This window comes from Sturnira hondurensis, unplaced genomic scaffold (genome assembly GCF_014824575.4).
Source record: "Sturnira hondurensis isolate 20B ecotype Veracruz unplaced genomic scaffold, ASM1482457v3 Scaffold0006413, whole genome shotgun sequence".
Classification (NCBI taxonomy): Eukaryota; Metazoa; Chordata; class Mammalia; order Chiroptera; family Phyllostomidae; genus Sturnira; species Sturnira hondurensis.
The window spans coordinates 54,811,442-54,832,989 of NW_028079044.1; the positions used below are offsets into that span (position 1 = coordinate 54,811,442).

General features: G+C 53.1%; 1 protein-coding gene and 1 non-coding gene across 2 annotated transcripts in view; both read right to left on the reverse strand.

Annotated features, from left to right (window-relative positions):
• Positions 1-21,548, reverse strand: part of MYT1L (myelin transcription factor 1 like) — a 131,089-nt gene that overhangs the window by 64,715 nt on the left and 44,826 nt on the right. The window contains exon 6 of the mRNA XM_037048659.1: positions 12,944-13,284. Coding sequence (XP_036904554.1) covers positions 12,944-13,284 — 341 coding nt within the window. The remainder of the gene's footprint in view (positions 1-12,943; positions 13,285-21,548) is intronic.
• Positions 141-280, reverse strand: LOC118989056 (U4 spliceosomal RNA). The gene has a single exon (XR_005066938.1). It is a non-coding gene; the product is annotated as a U4 spliceosomal RNA (small nuclear RNA).

Here is a 21,548-nt window from a genome sequence, read left to right on the forward strand (position 1 = left end):
CTTGAAGTTCAGTTGCAACAGCAAGGACAGCAAAACGAACTGCGAGCCGCACCCTGCAGTCACCCAGGCCTGGGCCCCATGGCGGTGGCACCGTGAAGCAAGCAGCCTGTGCCAGGAACACAAGCTGCTCAGGACACTTTTTTACTGTTAATTTCCTTAATTAACCTTAAAGTAAACCAGTGTGTACAGTAACTATCATTTAAAGGTATTAGTTTCCAATTAGCAATAATCGCACCTTGGATAAACCTCATTGGCTACGATACTGCCACTGCGCAAAGCTTAAAGGTATTAGTTTTCATCACTTCTAAACTTTGAGAATGGCTTATTTTCTGTACTGGCTTTGTTCATCTGTAGCCCAACCAGATGCACAACCGTTCTTTCCATTCATCACGTTACTACCCTTTGTGAGAGAGAGTTCACGAACTTTACTGGTTTCAACTCTTAAGCAGATGTTCGCGGCAACTGCTTCTGAGTGGTTTGGTCCCACCAGGTGCTCAGGCGGCGCGGGAGTCAGGAGCCTCAGGTTCCCGAGGAACCGTGTGGAGCTGCTGCTGGCATGCGCTTTCAGTATCAGAAGCACACATTTGGGCTAAGTTATTTTTTCTTCTTTAAATATACTTTATTGATTATACCATTACAGTTGTTCTATTCCCCCCTTCATTCCCCTCCACCCCCACACCCCCCCCTTTAGTTTATGTCCACGTGTCTCAAGTTCTTTAGATTCTATATTTCCCCTACTATTCTTGCCTTCCCCCCTATCTATTTTCTACCTACCGTCTATGCTATTTTCTGTACCTTCTCCCCCCTTCTCCTCCCACTCCCCTGTTGCTAACCCTCCATGTGTTCTTCATTTCTATGGTTCCACTCCTGATCTAGCTGTCCTCTTAGTTTGCCTTTGTTTTAGGTGTGGTTGTTAATAACTGAGTTTGCTGTCCTTTTCACTGTTCATATTTTTCATCTTCTTTTTCTTAGATAAGTCCCTTTAGCATTTCATATAATAAGGGCTTGGTGATGATGAACTCCTTGAATTTGATCTTATCTGAGAAGCACTTTATCTGCCCTTCCATTCTAAATGAAAGCTTTGCTGGATAGAGCAGTCTTGGATGTAGGTCTTTGGGTTTCATGACTTGGAATACTTCCTTCCAGCTCCTTCTTGCCTGGTGGATTTTAGCCACAAATTAGAAGAACATATGAAGGCTAAACTAATTGAAATGAAGGGAAATGCACAGGAAACCAATAGTGATGGAAAGGAAACTGGGACTCAAATCAAGGGAGTGGACCAGAAGGAAGGAAGAAATGACCAAACAGGAAAAAGTGAAGTTACAAGAATTCAAAAAAATGAGGAGAGGCTTAGGAACCTCCAGGACATCTTTAAACGATCCAACATCCGGATTATAGGGGTACCAGAAGGGGAAGAAGAAGAGCAACAAGTGGAAAAGTCATTTGAACAAATAATAAAGGAGAACTTCCCCAATCTGGCAAAGGAAATAGACTTCCAGGAAGTCCAGGAAGCTCAGAGTCCCAAAGAAGTTGGACCCAAGAAGGAACACACCAAGGCACATCATAATTGCATTAGCCAAGATTAAAATGAAGGAGAGAATCCTAGGAGCAGCAGGAGATAAGGGGACAGTCACCTACGAAGGAGTACCCATCAGACTGTCAGTGGATTTCTCAAGAGTAATTTTGACTCAGGTACCTTGGGGATAATTGATCAGAATGCACAGTGAGGCCACAGGAACACAGAGTAAGAGCTGGGAAGCGAAACCCGACCAGTGCAACTCCCAGGGTGAGTGTCTCGGAGGAGACGGGGAAGGGGAGGGGGAGCAAGCGCAACGATGCCGCAGACGGCACAGACTCCAGTTGGCACACGGTGTGGCGACCCCCATCCACCACGGGCAGCGGGAAAGTTTTGGTGAGCTGGTAGAAATAATGTTGAATAACTGTCCCATCCAGTCTGAAAAAACTACTTAGGAAATTTGTTACTTTAAAAAGACTGTTAAAAATGACATAAAATGCCTGTGTTTTACCTGAAGAACACCCTGCTCCACACCAAAGGGGACCCTGGGACACGCATGTCTTCAGGTCACGGTTTCTCCCACACCTGCCACAGACCCGGGGGCAGCCCATGGACTCTCACTGTGCAGCCCTCCCCAGCCTGGGTCTGGTTAACTGTGTGCCGCCACCAACCTGTTCTCTGCTTCTGTGATGAAGATACCGTTGAGAGGAATTTGGGAAGTTTGTTGGTGAGCGGAAGGGACGAGGGATGATGACTGAAAGCTAGGTTGGGGCCCCAGGACTCCTTCTGTGGGGTTCACATCGCCCCTCTGATTTGCACTTTGGCATGTCAGTCACAGAGAACACCTCTGCAAGCCCACATAACAGAGCGACATGCTTTTAAAACCTAACACATCCTTCTGAACATCAGCAAATCAGATTTGCCACGTAACAGTCATAGAGTGTCACTCACTGTCTGAAACACAGATGGTCCCTCTTCTGGACAATCCCGAAAAATCATTTTCACACATGTGAGCACACGTAGTCCCCCAGAGCGCAAGAGGGAGGAAGGCGACACCACAGAGCATCACGGGTGTGTCTGTCTACATGTGCGAGACACCACTGGCCCAGGGCTCCTGAAGCTTTTAAGAACTGAAGGCAACCTGTTCTAATTAATTTTTGAAGAAATAGAAGGTATCTTCTCCTCTCAATTATGCTCTTGGGTTGGTACACGCCCAGTCCAAGGCCAGCGGGGCTCTGTGACCCGCACACAACAGCAGTGACTAGCACAACCGCCACTGCAGAGCCCAGACATGACAGTGATGGCCAGCAAACAAGGGACTTGCGCGCCACCCCAGAGCACTCTGAACACCACGTCAGGGCAGTCGGGAGAGACTTAGTGTTTTCTCGCCACGTTCTTGGTGACACGACTCTCGCCCTCCCGAACTCGGAAAGGAGGGAGTCGGCGTTAACAGTGGAGGAGAAGACAGAACACTGAGGTCAAGTCCTTGCTCTTTAAAACCACGGGTAAGGCTGCACCTGGAATGTGACAGCAACCTGCACTGTATGGACTCCTGATTTTCCTACCACCCTTACTGTGGATGTGACTTCTGTGATGTCCCACAGTTCAGTTGTCCCCGGGAGGAAATGATCTCTGCTGCTACCTCTGGGCTTCCAGCAGCTCCCATCACACAGCTGTGTGGCAGTTCCCACCCTGTGGACCAGCAGACACTACTCACCCTCCCATAAGCTACCTCCCCCCATGGATGCCAAGACTAACCCAGACGTGCGTCTGCATAGGGAGGAGGGGCTGTGAACAGTGCAGAGGAGGCCTCCCCCTCTCTGGAAACTTGGTGAGCAGAGGCCGTCCCCACCGTGCCTTCTGGCTTCAGAGCCTCACAAGGAGGACAGTGGGGCCACAGGCACCCGGCACAGTGTTGTCAGAACGGACTCAGCAGCAGAAGTCCCTTGGCCCTGCTGGGCCAGTCCCTTGCCAGTCATTTAGTTACATTACGCTGGTGACCTAATGTGGCCCTGTGGACAGCTGTGCCACGCGGGCCCCATGAGAGCAGCACTCTGCAGGTGGGGGGCGGCTCCTGTGGGGACCTAGCACAGGTGCAGGCTCAGGCGACAGCACCTATGAAGGAATCACCTGCCGTAGGCCAGGTCAGGCATTCACTGCTGGGTGGAAGCACAGAACCTCTGTAGAGGGGTGTGGAGGCAACTCGGTCCGGTCCCTTCCGGGGGGGAGACTGAGCCTAGAGAGCAGATGTGTTTCGGAGGCTGATCTCACGCACCTTTCTGATGTTTTCACCACCAATGAGGAGCCTCATTTTTATCACTGCCACAGGTGCAGTAGTGACCCCTAAGGGGCTTTGTGAAACCCTGTGGGTCTGAGTTTTGTCCCCTTGGAGTCACACTGTCACAGACAATCTATGCTCAGCAGTTGGAATTTGAAAGCCGCAAGAATTTCTCCAACAGCCACAGAAATGCAGTCATGTAAGGCATCTGTTCTCTACCTTCAAGACCAGAATTTGGTGTGGTTAGAGCTTTGTGGTTATATTATAAATCTACAAATACACGTGCTGGCGTTTTATGCTTTGACTCTCATAAAAATGTCCAAGATACAACTTTTAATTTCTTCAAGCTCTAGTCCTGTGTTACTATTGCTCTTTCTAGCCGTTAAAGCCGGCTGTGGCCAAGCACACATGCAGCTCTGGAGCGACACAGAAAGAAGAACAAAGACGAAGGAGAGATGTCGCTTCACAGCAGAAGCTCCTCCACCTTTCCCAGGACGAGGACAGTGCGGCCTGCCCCCGCTTCCACAGCATTAGATCTGTGTTTGTTTTCTGATTACATAAATAAATAAACATCCACATTTTCTATGACCAGTGAAAACAGAAATGTGATATTTAGATTCTAATAATGCCGTCACCGCTGAGAAAGTGACAAGCACTGTGTGACCGGTGACATGACCTGAGACACAGAGTCACTCTGAGTGTGGAGAGTGAGGCCCTGAGCTTAGGGACCAGACGGCTGGCCCAGTCTCAGGGCCCGTGGTTACCTGTCCACATCCAATGCTGACCATGGTGCTGAGAGGGGCAAGGGAGTGCCTCTGGCTGCTCCAACAGATGACAGTGGGAGCCACAAGAGGTCCCTGCTCTCCTCATGTCACCTTGCCAGTCAGTGACACAAGGGAAGGCTGTCCCAGGATCCGGGGTGCAGCACTGCCCCCCGCCCCCCGACCGAGGCCAGAGGCTTCTTCTAGGCCAGCTCATTGTCGATGCCCATGCCTAGGCGCGCAGAGGGAGGGTGGCTGCCGTCACCGTCCACATTGGTCTGGTACAGTCTGAGGATCCGTCATAAACCCAGCCATGGAAACATGTGGGTGGTCAGCCCTCACCTGCCCGGGTCCGAACTACTGGAGTTGCGGTCCATCCTGATGTGGAAAGGAGAGGAGCAGATCAGGAAAATCCTGGACTGATCATCGGAGAGAGCCCCGGCCCCGGCCCCCAGGTCTCTGGGAAGCACGAGGCATGGAGAAGGTGGAAGGGGTGGCAGCCGGGGGAGGCTGGGCAGAAGGCTGGGAGGGGGGAGTCTGGGCACAGTCCTTCTCCTAGGAAAGAGTCCTGGACCCCAGTAGCTCCCACCTACAACATCTTCCTCTCTCTGACGTGGACAGTGAAGACCTCCAAGTCCATATACACTCAAGCCCACCCTCCCAGTTGAACTGGAATGACAGAAGCCCGAAGGTGGGGCTGGAGCAGAGGGGTGGCTGTCACATCTTGTACAGCCAGGACAGTCCAGATGAGTCCCCCCTCTTGACTGCACTGTCCCATTGTTAATCCCCACTACTGCACAGCGCTGCATGTCTCATTCTCGATGTCAGGGGAAGTTCCAGACCGCGCCTGTCCATAGTCACAGATCACCCAGTGCTTCTGGGTTCCTGGGGGTTAAATGATCCCAGCTGAGTCTGACCTCACAATCTGATGGGCACAGGCTTGGGGGCGGGGCACCTTCTCCAGGGTCAGCCTTGTCTTTCTTAGGGTCAAAGAACAGCAGTGCCAGAAAAAACTGGAGACAACTCTGCCACACTGTTCCCATGGAAGAGACGTGGGTCCAGAGAGCTGACGCAGCCTGTGTGCCCCAGAGGCTGGTGAGCTCCACACTGTCACCTGTCTCCTGTCACCAGCCCGGGTCTTTTCCCATCACACCATGTCCCACCCCTGCCGCTTTCCAGAGCTTGTGAATACTCTGGGAACAGTCACACAGTACAATCTCAAAGGTAAATTACCCAAGAAGTAAAAAGGTCCAAGTGAGGAGGCATTTCTCTGCTCAAGCAGGAAAGGTGGCTGCTGGCTTCCCTGCACAGCAGGCCGCAGAGAGGAGGCGCCGCTGCAGGGCGGGCACAGGCCAGCCTCTCCGTGATCCCATTTGAGCGAGGGCCCACTCGACCAGAGCTGGGAGCCCCTGTGGGTTCCGAGTAAGGGTTTTCGACCTTCTCTGCACACGTCTCCCGACCTTCGGTTGGTTCGTGTGAACAGCGAGAGTGCAGGGTGGTCTCAGGCAGGCCATTAGCCTGCCTTTGCAGCTGCCCCATGGTCCCACAGGACCGTTCATCTCCCAGGTCCATGCGCTTCTCGTTTGGCTCAACAGGTGCCGACACGGTCCAACTGCACTTTCACCCAGTTTTCCTCTTTTAACCACAGGGCATCTCTCCCCACAGCCAGTCCTCTGAGCCCCAAAGCTTCTAGCACCAGCTCTGCCTTCACTCACACATGCACAGCAGCTGAACGGGGTGGCCGGGCAGACACAGCCTGCAGCCCCCAACCACACTGCTGCCCACAAAGGGCACTGGGACCATGTCTTCCCAGACTAGTAAAATACCCACTTTTTAAAGTGTTATTTAAAATGAATTTCTGATAACCGACATTTGATTTTCCTGTTGATTGTGGAAAAACATTTAGAATTAGCTGAGTTTTCTAAACCGAGGGAAGCAGCAACAATGCATGTCAGTACTAATGCCCTGAACTGTGCAAATCCCCCAGAGTGACTTTCATGCCCATGTAGTAGAGACGCTTCATTTCGGCAGCTGTATGTTTGTAGCAGGGGCCGCACAGGCCTGTGTCCTCCTGTCCACGTTAGGAGGAGGTGGCCTCTCAGGATCCCGGGGTCCTGCTCTGTGTGAGCTGCCCGGGAACAGCAGAGAGAAGAGGCACTGAGCCACCGCGGTGGCCTTGCACCCTTCCTCCCTGTGCACAGTGCACACAGAGTGGTTTCTTTGTTCCAATGGCTGCTCACCACGGGAGAGGGTTTGGGTGAATTACATGCAATCACCCAAATACATTCCCAGTCCTTTTCTGAGCTGCCCGCTGCTTCCTCTGTGGTTGTCCCTGGGCTTTGGTCTCATGCCCATAAGGTCTGCTCGACCCAGCAGCCGGAGGGCTAGATTTCTGGACTTGAGACAAAGCATCTGGTCTCAAATCCAGAGGACCTGGTTATAAATTTTGCTCTGCTCTTGCTGAGCACCATGGCCCCGACGAGTTAGACACGCCCTGCGTCCAGACCTGCCGCCCGGATGTCTCCCTGTCACCTCCAGACTGGGGCCTGGGCTTCCCTCAGCGACATGCAAAGACTCCCCACCAGTTATGTACTTCTGAGTGTTTACCGACTTTGGGGGCTGTTACTCCACAAAGCCTTCCTGCAACTGGAAAACCATGTGGGCCAGATGTTTCCCTCAGACATGCACGGCCTGCGGGAGAGCCCAGTGCTGCCCAAGACACGCGGTCCAACCAGTGCCAAAGGCACACCTTATACTGGGTCCGTTCTCAGCTGGACAGACTAGCACTTGCAACAAAAATTAGATTGACAGACAGCAAACAAGCTGGCAATTCCTTCATGTAAAAACAAGTGGAATAAAAATATTAGATTTATTCTTACATCTTTTATTTCTTATTATTGTATAAAAAAGACTTTTTGCAGTATTTTGTGCACGTTGCTTGCATTCTTAAATGCACACGCCACTACATTCTCAGCAAGCTTTCTGGCTTGTACTGAAGTGTCTGACAACTCATAAAACATAAGATATATTTTATAATTATGAAAAATTAGTCTGCATGCAGGAAGTTACATTTTCATCACAGACTGATATCTAGAAATGTCGCATTCTGCATTTACTCAGTGAGAAGTAATAGAGCCATTTGCCTCAACATATCTGTGTGCTAATCTTCCTAAAATAATGTCTTTGTGAGTGTAAGGAAGGACTAATTTTAAGATGATAAAAAATCACTACTGTCTTTCTCCAAACTGTGTGCACAGCCCCTGAAAGCGGAAGCCTTGCACGCCAACTGCCCCGTCTTTGTTTGCACGGCGGTCTCAGACGCACTGCTCTTCTGCTGACTGCGGCAGAAAAGCCAGAGGGCTGATCCTGACTCCACCATCGGTCTGCACTGCAGCTCGCCTGCCTCATCGGGGCCGTGTCCCTGAGGACAACGGGAGAGGACCATTGGCTCATCAGCATGAGAACACACCCTGAAGGGGCTCGGGGAGTGCAGAGGCCACCATACAACCCGCGCCACCTTCATCCTGCCGCTGTCTGATGAAGCTCTGAGCCCGCCTACTGCAAACAGTCATGGCGCTTCATAACTCGGGCCCCGTGCATCACCCTGTTTGAAAGGAAAAGCGCTCTGGACTCTTTGCGAATTTTTTTCAAGAAATATTTGTTCCTGTGAGGAAGAAAACATACAGGGTGGATTTTGTCTTGAATTTGTTTCAGAGAGAGTTGATTTACTGCTGAGAGGACACGACCTGTCCGCAGCCGGCCCTGAGTGCAGGGCAGTGAGGACCGCCCAGGCTGGCTGGACAGGCTCTATCCACAGCGCTTCCCCGAGTGCAGCGGGGACGGGGCTGCGTGGTCCTGGCTGACACAGCGCCCCATGGATGCCACTCTGCACATTCTCCTCTGACTCTACTCAGCTTGCTTGGCCTGGCCTAGAGCAACTGTGTCCTACTTTCAGAAGGTTCTGAACATAATCATTCCCATTTTCACGCAAGCCACCCGATTCCTCCTTTCATGTGAACTTATAAGAGCACACCACACGTCTGAGGCCAGTGTGTATGAAGAACAGCACGCCGAAGGAAGCAGCAAGCCTTTAGGCAGGGAAGCCTCTGGTTCCAGCCAATCTAACCCAGGGGTCGAGTGGACTGTCCGGGACAGTCTGAGCTTCACTCAGGACAAGAGTTTACGTGTTTACAAACATGTTTCAGAAACAACACAGGAAGACACAGTCACGTGGCCGGGATGGCAGAAGCATGCAAGTTTTCTCCAGGCTGGAAAGGTCCTACATTCTTCCTTTTGGAATTTTCTGTCACATCAGTGGGCAGACACAGTAGGTACTTATCAAGATACAAGTATGTGCATGCATGTTACTTAAAGGTGTTTTCTTTTTAGTGCCCTGAAGTGTGAAAATAAACCATAGCTCACTAGCAGTAAATAACAATTCTAGCTGTATCTCTGCAATCACAAGAGTCCAAAACGATACCCACCACACCGCACGTTAACACCTGCTCCTAGCAAAGTCTGCAACCCTGAACAGCTCCTCTCTGACCATCAGGACAAGCAGGGGACCTCCCTGTAATAAACGCAGATGCCGAAACACATTCCGAAAGTAAGATTTTCCATGCAGAAGGCCAGCCTGTGGTGTGTTGACTGGATAATAAATATCATTTTTTTTTTTAAAGAAAGATGTTCTGCCAATTTTTATTTGGATTTTTGGTGTGCTTTTTAAAGTCAAATAGTTTTCTGTCCTTTACTCCCATCCCAAGCCCACTCCCCCTAGTGCTCCCCACCTCCCTCCCATTTCCACCCCCCTTAGTTGTTGTCCATGTACTAGTTGTTGTCCACTTTATACTAGTATAAGTGTTGTTTTAATTAATGGAATGGGAACTTAATGTCACTTGACATGAATTACGGCAACACTCTTCCCTGCTGTTCAAATGACAGGAAGTACAAAGTGGAACTTGGGCTCTGCAGTAAGAAGAGCCGTTGCTGGAGTCTGGCCATGCAGCCCCCATGTCCTGGAGAGGACCCCATCTTGCTGAGCCTTCGTTTCAGATGGGCACACCAGTGGTGACACACCACAACCCTGCCCTCCTCGTGGTCACTGTGCAGGCTGTGACTGTACCCCTGGAAGCGGTCGTCACCAGCAATGTGATGCTGGAGGGCCCCTGCAGTTAAAACACACGCCCATATTCCCACATTGCAAATAAAGGTCCCTCTGTGGTCTGCGGGTTCCTACTGCAACAGTCTGCTGGTCTGCGCACACTTGTTTTATCTAAAACAAACCTCTCTACAAACTCCATGCTTCAGCTCAGGATGGAAGTGCAGATGTGGCTGGTTGACGGGCACAGCAGCCTGTTGGTGGAAACTGCCAGGCTCTCTAGCGGCTCCCGAGGCTGGTGCCAGTCTTATCTGTGTGGCTCTATCCTGATGCCTGATTTCATGTCTGAGGACCATCTGCTATGTGTGGACATGGACGTGGACTTGGGAGCCAGACTCTCCTACCATTAGAGATGCTCTGAATCTCTGCTAATGGGAGGTCACTTCTATTTGCTAAGAAAAAGGCACCATTGTCCTTAGAAAAACCTGCTTATGACCTAGGGATGTGAGGGTCACCCTGAGTGTAAACCAAAGTCTCGAAGGACTGACTCCAAGATAGGGGACCCAGCCTGCTGGTCGTTGTACACGGCCGGTTTTCAGGCACAGGTAGTCTTGGTCACGTGCGGGCACGGGGAGGACAAAGCACATCCTGCACCCGTGGCAATTCTCCCATGAAGACGCTGCTAGTAAGAGGCAGAAAGTTGCCCGAGCTGACAGTGATTGTGGTGCTGGATGAAGCAGTGGGCAAAGGAGCAGTTTGGTAGGTGAACACACGAAGACAGGAGACTGGCAGACAGATGCCTTGCAAAGCCCATGGCACTAGACTAGACAAAGCCGGTGTGTGATCGGGCAAAGTGGGCGCTATGTCCACAAGGCTGTCAGGCCCTCCGATCCAGACTCTTCTAGATGACTCTGACCTTCAGCGCCTATGCAACCATGGCGGGGTGACCTCGGCCAACTGGGGTCTTGGATCGCCTGTTTGTGGGGCTCTTCCAAGGGTCGCTCCTCCCTGTGACAGGAGGCCTGGTGACCCAGTATCCAGGAATCAGTGCTGGGGTGGTTTCTTCTGAGGGCTCCACTCCTCTGACTGAGAACCCCTGCAGAGGAGACTGAGGACGCAGGTGTGTGTCGCACACCACAGCCCCCCCCCCCCGCCACGCCAAGACCTCCTGCAGCAGGTCCAGAGCTGAGCCCCTTGAAGCTCGCGTGACAGATGCCTCCAGAAGGAGCCTGACTGGGGGTTAGAATGCCAAGTGTGAGCCCCGAAACCAGACACCCAGCAACTGATCATTGGCCTCGTCAGGCCGCCTGCTTTCTGGAACCTGCTCCCCAGTGAGCCACCAGCTTAGACCCCTTGTTCACCAAGCGCTGGTCTCGTGCCCGCTGAGTCCTGTGACTAGGCCGTCTGGGGCCAACAAGATACCCGAGCACCTGTGGGCTTCCTGGTGTCTCACACCACCACAGACTGGGCCACTTACTTGAATTTGCTAGAAAGTCATGAGTTTTGATTTGCTACCCCTCCTATAAAAGTTACGTTCTAAGGGAGAAGTTAAAAAGCCCCATGTACTCACATTGTAAAGCCATTTCAACAATGCTCTGGCTACTTTCTCAAAATGTGTCATATCGTACCTTTAGAAGTAGACTATTTAAATAGGTCCCTAAGTAAACTAATGTTGGGAGTTTAATACCAGCAGATGGAGAGCAGAACCTAAAATCTGGTCAAGACCTTTGGTTAAATGATGCCTGCACGCGGCTCCCTCCTACATCACCCACTGCACGGTGGACACCCGTACCTCCGAACACGATCGACCAGGGCTGTCCAAGCAGCACGAGAACGGGAGGGAGCCACACTCATGCCACCTCTGTGATGAAGCATCATCACTTGTAAGTCATTTACCAGCCCCAGCAACTCCTGATTTCATCCATAGCCGCACACGTTCCATGCAGTGTCTGGAAATGACCTGCCAACCAGGCTTCCCCAGCTCCCCACCTGTGCCGCTGCCCAGGGCTACTGAGTGCTTTGAGTCTGAGACCAGAAGGCCCCGCCATCTCCTCGGTGGCCCCAGGGCCCATGGCACCTCTGTCTCCTGCTCTGTCACACCCAACCCACACTCTGCACGGTCACAACCAGAAAAATAGCCTTGGAAGACAGAATTCACGTGTGTGTCTAGGTGCCTGCACATATGACAGACATGTCTGTGCCCCTACGTAAATCTGAGTGGTGCCCTGCCCTCTCAGGACTGTAAGCCACTGTAATAGCCTGGGACTATGACAACAAATTCAGGTTTCCTGGAACAAACTCTTACGACTTCTGAGGGACGAATGATCACTTCTGCTGCCACCCAGATTCGCGACCACCAGCTCGCCCCTACTTGGCCTAAAGATGCCGCTCCGTGGGCTCAAACAGCCGTCCTCCACCTACGAAGCCAGCTGTCCAGACTTCAGATTCCCGGTCAGCTTTGCGCCCAAGGAGGAAGTGTAAGAAAACAAATACTCCCTTCACTTTGAAAGATGTTTTGGCATTTCTTCAAGGCAAACTCTAAATTAGTAAAGACTCTGCAAACAACTCCCGCTTTCTAGAAAAGCAGCGACCGTCTCGAAAGGGTCAGCTCCGAAGCCGTGTTCTGGCATCCGACACTAACAGAAGACTAGACACAGAGCAGGATCACCCGGAATGCAGGGACCCGCTGTGTGGCACCCACGGTGCTGGGCGCCTCGGAGCTGAAGCCCACTTCTCTGACCAGGCGTGGGTGCCGGCTCAGGCAAGGCAGCCCTCCTCCTCCTCGTCCCTGCATGGAAGGCGCAGAGGGGAGGCTCTGGCTGCCCATGGGCGAGGTCCCCGGCCCCGGCCACTGCTCCAGTGGCCCCACAGCACCCACCCCCGGGAGGCGTGTGGATGGGGCACCCAACAGCGTTCCTCCAGCCAATAACAGTGCCTCTCACTAGGGCACTGAGAACTTGCAAAATGAGTGCCCAGGTGAGGCACCTTAACCCCCTGGACAGAAGCCGCTGAGCTCAAGGACCGTGCGCACTGGCACTGCCTCAGCAAACTCCCGTGACAGCCGATCCGAACAACAGCTGATGGCAGTAAAACCAAACACCGACCCCGTTGAAAGGAGCCCTTTAAAGCGGAAATGAGAGGCAAGTAAGTGGCCATTCCTTCCGGTGCTGACCAGGCAGACTTATCCGTGCAGCAACCACTCAGAAGCCACAAATGCTAAGGGCAGGCACTCCCGCTGAAGAACCGGCCCAAAACACCACTGGGGTGTCTGCTAGTATCGTGAAGATTACCATTCTCCTCCTCCTCCTCCTCCTCGTCCTCCTCATCCTCCTCGTCCTCCTCGTCCTCTTCCTCTTCCGCATCCTCTCCATCCTCATCGTCGTCCTCGTCGTCCTCCTCGATCTCCTCCTCATCCTCGCGGTCCCCCTCCTCGTCCTCCTCCTCGTCCTCCGAGTACTCCTCCTCCTCGTCCTCGTCCTTCTCGTCCAGGTCTTCAGTCCCGTCGCTCTCGTAGCGCTCGTCTGCTGAGGAGCTGTCGGCTTTTGCCGCAAATGCTTTCCGTTTGGGAGCAGGCTCTTGAGGCTGTTTGTCTTGGGTTTTTCTTTTTTTGGCCAAGGGGCAACCATATACACTGTTAAAAGAGAGAGAGAGAGAGGGGCTGTGTTACTGTCTCGGAAGGCCAGAGCAATGGTGTCACTGTGGCGGAGAGCTAAGTTCTGGCAGGAACACTCTCGCACCACGGCTGGGGGTGCTGGCAGACACAGGTGCGCCATCCGCCCGGACCTGCTGACAGGGCGGTGTCCCAAGAAACCCCGCTCGCCCGTGTCTGGCTGCTGTCAGTGTGCGGCCCGGCCTCCCAGTTCCTCAGCGCAGCTGCCCCGACCACCGCCTGACGGGGAGCCCTCTCACTCTGCAGGCCGCTGCGTGAAGCTCTTTCGGGACAGCCTGCCATCGACAACGAGAGTTCAGTAACACACATGTGAAGAGAACTGGCTCACGCACACTGTACGATATGTGTGAGACAGCTCTGGATGCGTGCGGTTGTGCACATTCCACGGACATGATGGCCCACCCACCCTGTCCACACTGGTGTGGGCTGCGGCCTGGCCCAGCTTCACGGGCAGGAACTCAGTCACCCCACATCAGGCTGCGACGGACCCCCACACAGGGGAGGCCTTCATGGCAGGAGCTCACAGCGTCTCCATGGACACATTTCCCAAAGCCACGCCACTCACTGCAGCTTTCTGCCTGGGGACCCTGTGCACACGGTGCAAGGAGTATGGCGGAAAGAGAACAAACATGCCGTGGGCACACCCGCTCATCTGAACTGAAAAGTGTGAGTGCCACGCTCAGCGGGCCAGGGTTCTGTGGCTTCTGAATGGTGTCTGGACCTGGCAGCGGTGACACCTGTGCTTGGTCATGGCCCGTCCAGTGCATGTGGATGCGGGAGCCTCCCGCAGGCGGGACTGTGTGGTGCTACAGACTCAGAGGTGAGGGGCGCACATGCTCACCACAAGGCACTTGGTGCCTGCTAGCGGACTGTGTCCTGCCAATCACACCATCTCAAATCCTCTCCTCACCATTCACCATGGTGGGCCAAGTGCCTGCCACATGTGGGCACTCAGTAAACAGTTGTTGAATGAGTGGGTGAAATGTGATAAATACCGGGATAAAAGCAAGTAGAAGGCACTCTGTCGAAGGAGCCAGGGAGTCCCTAGGAAGGGCAACCAATGCACACGGCGTGGGGGAGAAAACGAGACCATTTCTACAGATTTCAAGCACAACGGAGATTGTAGACACAGCATGACAGTTCCAGGAAACCAAACTGGAAACTGCCCTGCAGTTCAGAGTGTGGAGAGAGGGGCGGGCAGAGGACAGCAGAGCAGCTGAGGGTGATCAGGTGGGTCAGGCAGCCTGCAGACTGACCACAGGTCTCCGGTCTCCATGCGGGAGGTGGGGAGCACTGTGAGGGCGCAGTCCCATCTGAGAGTAAGGAAGGAGGTGGTGCGGGGCGTGGGCGTCTGGAAAGGGCTGGGGTGCAGGCTGTGCCACTCACCGAAGGAGCACCAGGTGACTGGCCCCAACCTCTGAAATGTTCTCATCTCTTAAAAATACACTAGTCTAGCCAAGAATAACACTTACTACAACCAGAAAAAAAAAATACTGTTGTACATGGTATTTCTGACATGAAGTAAACAGAATTCTGAGATTTCTTTTATCCAAGTTTTTACACGTTTGGGGAGAATCCGAGCCAAAGACCCCCCAAGGGGGCTGCACTCCCCAGCCATGTGGAATGGCCGCCCAACAACTAGTGCAGCTGAAGGCCCCCCACCCTGTCCCCCACCAGACGGCCCAGGGTCTGGGCCCACTGTCCAGTGTGCGCACGCCACGCCTGTCTGTACAGCAGCAAGTGCAGCAAGAAGTGCACAGCAGAGAGAAACGGAAGGTTCCTCTCCCGGGCCCGCCCACAGCCTCAAGGGTCACCACGGCTGCGGCCGCCTTCCCACCCCTCTCACCTCCGTTTGTGGCCCGCTCACAGGTGGCCGGCGCATCTTCTGTGTCGGAGTACACTGCGCACAGGCCTCATGCGCTCACAACACTGCCCAGGCTGGGCCTGCACCAGCAGACACCCCAGACTCCTAGAAGTGGCACCACACCCACTGCCTCTGTGCTCTTCAGTGATGCTGTCCAAAGGCCCCACCTCAGTGCGGCCGGGGGACACTTGTGCAGGTGGCACAAACCCAGCACTGAGCAGGGTGCTCACATGGCATTCTTCTGTCTCGTCCGTGCACTCAGCTTCCCCTGATCATCCGGACAGTTCCCTGTGGCATGGCCCTTGCAGGTGGGGCCGCACGGGTCAGAGCGAGAGGACTGCCCTCCGCTTCCCCAGGGGCCTGTCCTCCCTCACCCTTGGCTGTGTGAGGCCCTGCATTCGGCTGCTCGGAACCAGCTGCTCTCCAACTTCCAGTGTCTTCTGCCAGTTCACATGCTTTGATGCTCGAGTTTCCTTTCTGTATCCACCCATGTACACTGTAAATAACACCACACTCCAACTACTAACAGGTTCTTCTCTGTCTGCCTCATGTGATCCATTCTCATTGACCCCAATCCCTGGCATCTGCTGTTCATGTGGTGACAAAATTCAGACCCACGAGACAAACAGCACAGGGCTCAGGAAGCGGCTCAAGTCCATGCTGCCTCCTGGGCTCCCAGGCCCAGTGGGTTGGAACAGCTCAAAGCAAAGTCTTGGAAGGCACTTCTGCAGCATGTGTGCAGAGTGTGGGCCCCCCTGCACCTACGTTCTGTGAGCATCCTGTCTGCTGACAACGGGCTCGGCACCCTGAGACCTGCCCATGATGGAGAGTGGGTACTGCCCGCTCCCACCCGCAGGCGCTGTGGAGCCAGCTGCTGGAAGAGCCAGCCTGCCTGGCAGTCACTCAGGCTGTCTACAACGCGCATTCCTAAAAAGATGACAGAGCCCCACGTGCTGGGATGTCTTCAGACTGACAGAACTCACGCTGAATAGATGGTAGCATGTTCAGAATAATGGGGGTGCTGGTGTGAAGGTGAAGCACAGGTACATGGCCGTGGTGGTGCCGAGACTGGCCCTCGGCCCACAGCACCCACGAGCGGGCAGGTCCAAGGCCTGCTTCGTGTTTGGAGCTCAGCTCGCAGCCTCAGCGGAGGTGTGGTTGTGTGTGTGCTGAGCAGCTCTCGGAGGACAGGGCGGATCTGAACTTCAGTGCGGGGCAACCTCTCGGGTTGCCCACTGAGCTCCTCACTGCTCTCTCCTTCCTTCTGTTCTGGAGTCGCCGCCGTCGGATGTTGCACGCCCTGGGCTGGTTTCATCAGCCTCCTGCCTCTGTTCCGCTGCGTTTTCCCTACCGTCTGCTCTCCTCACTGAGGAGTTTCTTTGACTGTGTCTTCAGTTCTTCTCCTGAGTTGTAGTTTCCTGCTTTCACTTTTAAAAGTTTCTTATTTAGAAAACAATGAGTTATCCTAATTGTTTGCTAAATAAACTATCCTCCTATTTCTTTGGACTATTATAACTTTTTGGAAAAATCTTTCTCTGTGTAGCCTCTGTTTCTTGCAAGTTGCCTTTTTTCCTGCTGTATGGTTCTCATCTGTGAGGCGTCCCTCTGGTCTGGCCCCGGGCTGTCCACTCACATTCGGTGGGTGCTGTGGCAACGAGCTTCAGGCACAGTGGTCTGACGAGGCTGCTTTGCTGGTCACCCGAAACGTGGTGTTTGCTTTTCCTCTTAGGTTGCTGAGGTCCCCCGAGAAGGCCCCTCCGTCTCGCAGGGGAGGGCCCGTGCGGGCAGTTGGTGGGTTTGAGATCTGGCGTGGGAGATGCCCAGCCCGCCAGCTCGATGCAGGTGTCCACTCAGCCTTCCTGTGTGTGCTCAGTTCCTAGAGGCCGGGATGCTGTCCTCCCTGAATGACAGCCCGAGGCTTGCTACATCTCTAGGTGTGAGTCCACTTGTGTGCGGAGCAGAGTGGCGGCTGCAGTGCCTGAGTCTCACTCCAAAGCAGGGCCAGTCCCCTGGAGGCCCATCATCACCACTCCCTCTAGCGTGTGAGGGGCGGTGCCCCCCCCCCCAGTGTCCCTTTGCCTTCAGGAGCCACTCGTCACTTTCATCTCAGCGAGTTCCGTGTGGTGGTTCCAGCTGACGTGTGCGCAACTGTAACTCAGACAGCACCCACGTGGTCTGCACGCCCCACAGAGTGCAGCTCTGCACTGTGGGATTCTGGACTCTGCTGGGCGCCCGTCCTCGTGCTGCGCTACCCGCTGCCCGCTGCCCCCACCGTAATGCCACGCTCGCTCACGGCCGCACTGGCCCAGCACAGCCTCTCCTACGGGCCCCTCAAGACCGACCTTGATTTCTGCTTTCTCCCTAAAGTCATTCCTGATCAGCCCAGAACTCGGGGTCCTCTGCCTTTAAGAACTCTGTACCATTCTCCAAGGAAGATACAAAGATGGGCCATAAGCAGACCAAACATTAAGAAAACCCAAATGGTACCACGGGATACTGAGCATTACTTCTGTAAACCACTTTATGTGGTTCCTGACTCTTTCCATGTGCTCTACCTTAACCTCAGTTTACCTGGCTCCCCCAGCGCCCTGCACGCACCTGCTTGCTCTACACACCGCAGGCCAAAGGAAGGCATGCGTGTGTAACACCCTTAGTCCTGCCGCTGAACACTTCCGACCCTTCGATGTGGGCTGCCTGTCTTTAGGTTTGGTTCTGCTGGCACCGGCTCTGGACGAGGCGTGGGCTGTGTCCTCTCTGCCTACAGACTGCTGGCACCACCCACACTCGAGAATGCTGAGATGTCGGGATACGATGATCCCAACAATCCACATCTTGGCAGTCAGACTGGCAAATTAAACTCCTAAAAATATACTTATCCTCTTTCTATTTCAGTTGAACACCTCAGATGGATACAGGGTTTCCTAGAGTGGCCAACTTATCAGGAGCTAATGACCTGTGTGGTGGAAGACGTTACTGACTACGACAATGTCGCCAGAACAGCGAGATCTGGAGGAGAGAGCAGCTATAGCAGTCACCCTGTCCATCTTTTTACCTTGGAAATGAAGCCATGAGGCCCAGAGAGACCATGTGGCCTGCACAAGGCCAGCACCGGATTGCACTTCCCACCAGCCAGGCCAGCGCCTTTTCGGCTGAGCTGAAACAGAAGCTGAAGTGGGCACCCACCAGGAAGCCACTCCTGTTCAGGACCTGTGCATGCGCCGCATCCCTGCCAGGCAGTGCACCTTAAGCATCTCACTCACGTCGGCTTGAAGGAGCCTGGACAGAGAGAGCTGCGGGACCGCACACCATGCTCAGCGGGAGTGTCGACAGCATGCGTTCCGCCTTTATCTTTCTGGATGTTTACAAGCTGACAATCCTCCATTAGAAATGTGCTAGGTCACGTTTCATATTCACACGGCAGCACACGCCCCTGGTCTGTGTTTAGTCCAGATGAAGAAATCCAGTGCTTGAGGCAGCCACTGTGACTGGCAACACTAGTTAGTGACTGCTGCACTTCATACTGCTGCAGGTACGCGGTGCTGTAGTGCTGCTTAATACCTTGGTAGCACTACAGGCTGTCTTATGCACTGTAGCAATAATTAATACTGTAGCAACACTTCATGCTCTAGCAACATCCAGTACTACAGCAACACTTGATACTGTAGCAATGCTTAACACTACAGCAACATGGTCTAGCTCCTGAAGTTATACCAGCACTACTACCCTGAATTACAATAATTAAGAGGGATAGGAAGAACTAATTGAGGAGCAAACTACGTAAAAATTTATGATTCTACCAGTTACGTCTTTGCCCTGGGAGCAAATATGTAGGAAAATACATAATAACAAATCACTAAATTTTTTCTACTCTTTCTCAAATGCATTCTACACTCCTCTTCTTTAGATGCTCTAGTACAAAGTACTTGGTTTGTGTTTGGTTGATAAAATTATGCAATTGTCAAACAAATATTTTGAACCCTTGTAGTTGTGCATTTTGAACCCTTGTAGGGTTGAGATGTTTGTGCATTTATTTGGCTTGGGGCCAGAGGGAATGTACAAGCATCCTCGCTCAAAGAAATAGGACCTTATGTAGATACAGGAGAGGTAGACACCTTTTCACACACACACAGACATGCAGACATATGCATACATATACTCCAGGCAAAATATGGCTTTTCTAGAAACTGGGAAACTTCTAATAAGTTACTACAAGTAAAATATATGCTCTCTCACCCCACATAGGTTTCAAAGCTGCTCTAGTTCAATGGGCATCTGGCTACAAATGATGTGCCTTCAAGCCTAGTCATTATAAATAGAATTCAAACTCTGTTCTTGGGGAACTGCTGATTGATATTTCTGTGGCAAAAGTTGGTGACCAGCCGGGTGTGCAGGGAACCGGTTTGTTTCGGCCTGGCAAATGTGACTCAGCTCTGTACGGAAAACCTACAGAAGCGAGGTGGTAGGCAGGAGCCAGACCTCCAAACTGAGTTTTCCGGTGGGAATCAGGCCTAGAAAACGCATGCAGACTGTTATGGCTTGCTCTTGCTAAAACTCCATCACCCTGGTCTGAAACAACAAATGCGTATTCTCTATCTTCAAGGTGATTTCCAAAGCCTGTGTGAACTTTCCCAAGGACAGAGCTAATCAGCTCGCTGCCATTCCCCTCTGCATGTTACTTTCATTTCCTTGATTGTACCTAAAATGCAGACAATAATATTCTATGAAAGGGGTAATAAATCTTTCTCCGATGTGAGACCCAAGGAAAACAGTAAAAGCCTGTCCAGGCAAGGGTTGGGGTGCTCTCCTCTTGAGGGAGTGGCCGTGCCTGTTCCCTTTTTCTCCACAGGATTGCTGTCGCCTGTGCATTTATTCCCATCTTCAGTCACAACAGGCAGATTCTGCTGGCTGGAGTCTGCCACAGGGGTGCCTGCACTTTTTAGTGGAAGTGTAACATGTAGCCACTTCTACCTGCCTCTGGTTTTCCCGCAGGGTTGGGATGACGTCTCAGGTTGACACAGCCACCTGCAGGCCACTTGTTTTCCCTCTGACCATGAAGTCCTTGTCCTAAGAAAGCACATAATGGACTTAGAGTGGTTACCGCCCTGCTCTAGGAGACAGCGCAGGTGCAGACAGAACCCAGGTGCGCTCGCCATCACTGCCGAGGCTGTGCCCCACTGCAGAACACTGCACGCCAGGCCGTGGCGCTCCACCCTCTGTAGCACTGCCCTTTTTTTCTAAACTTAGATGACAAGTGACACTGGAGTTTCTCGTGACGCACAACATGGGTCTGGACTCCACACAGTGATACAGTGCAAAGCGGGGGACAGCCCCACTGCAGGGGAGGTGGCGCAGGGCCCACAGGACGGAGCTCGCACACAAGTTCAAAGCACTGCTGTGCTCCTCCTTCTGGGGTCTCTCAGATGCAGCGTCTCTGTCCATTTGTGCAACCTGTCTGTGTGAGCAGGGCTGTGCCCTTGGGGGAACACGCCCAGTGTGGCTGTGACCTGGCTGTGGCATGGGCAGAAGCCCTGCAGATGGCCACAGTCAGTGCCTGTCTAGACAAGGCTTCATCCAGAGTCTCGATCCGTGAGGTTCCGGGGTGTGCATGTGCGTGCCAGCTGTCTGTCTCTCATACCAGCCTCAGAGACACAGGCCCCTCCCTACTTCTGTGGTCCCAGAATGCCTTGGAAGATGAGGAGACGCTGCCCTATGGTGTGGGCCTGTCCTGACAGTGCACGCTGACAGTGAGACAGGTGCTGTGGTGAAGGGGCTGGACCACCTCCAGCAGGCCCCAAGGCTACAAACGAGGCCGCCGAGCGGCCCTCGCAGGCCCCAGCCCTTCTCCACTGTCACCCACGGAAAGGGACGGGCTTCACCAAAGGGACGGCACCAAAGGGACGGGCACCACCAAAATTAAGGACAACAAAAATTTAGAAACAAAAAAAGCAACCAGAATTGACAAAAAATTGAACTGTACGGAAGTCTGACAACCATTCATCCAGACCACATCACAACCCAGCGACTGGGTTGCTCCACCACTCATACGTTGGGATCATGGGGTCCTGAGCAGGCAGAGAGGAGGAGCCAGGGTGCACACCCTCACTGTGCGTCCCCCAGACGGTGAGCCTGAAGGTGCTGACCACCCCAAGGTGAGGAGAAGGACACATACTGCTCTCCTCTGCATGACCCCATGGCTGCACCCCATGCCCTCTGCCCCTTATAGGGTGGAGTCTCTCTTCTGGGGCCCAGGGTATGGTAGCTGCTCCAGAATTTGCTTGTCCCCTGCCTGTGAGTGGTGAGGCACAGCTTTAATTGAAGACCTGCTCCTGCACCAGTGTCTCTGCCTCTCAGGAAGGGTCAC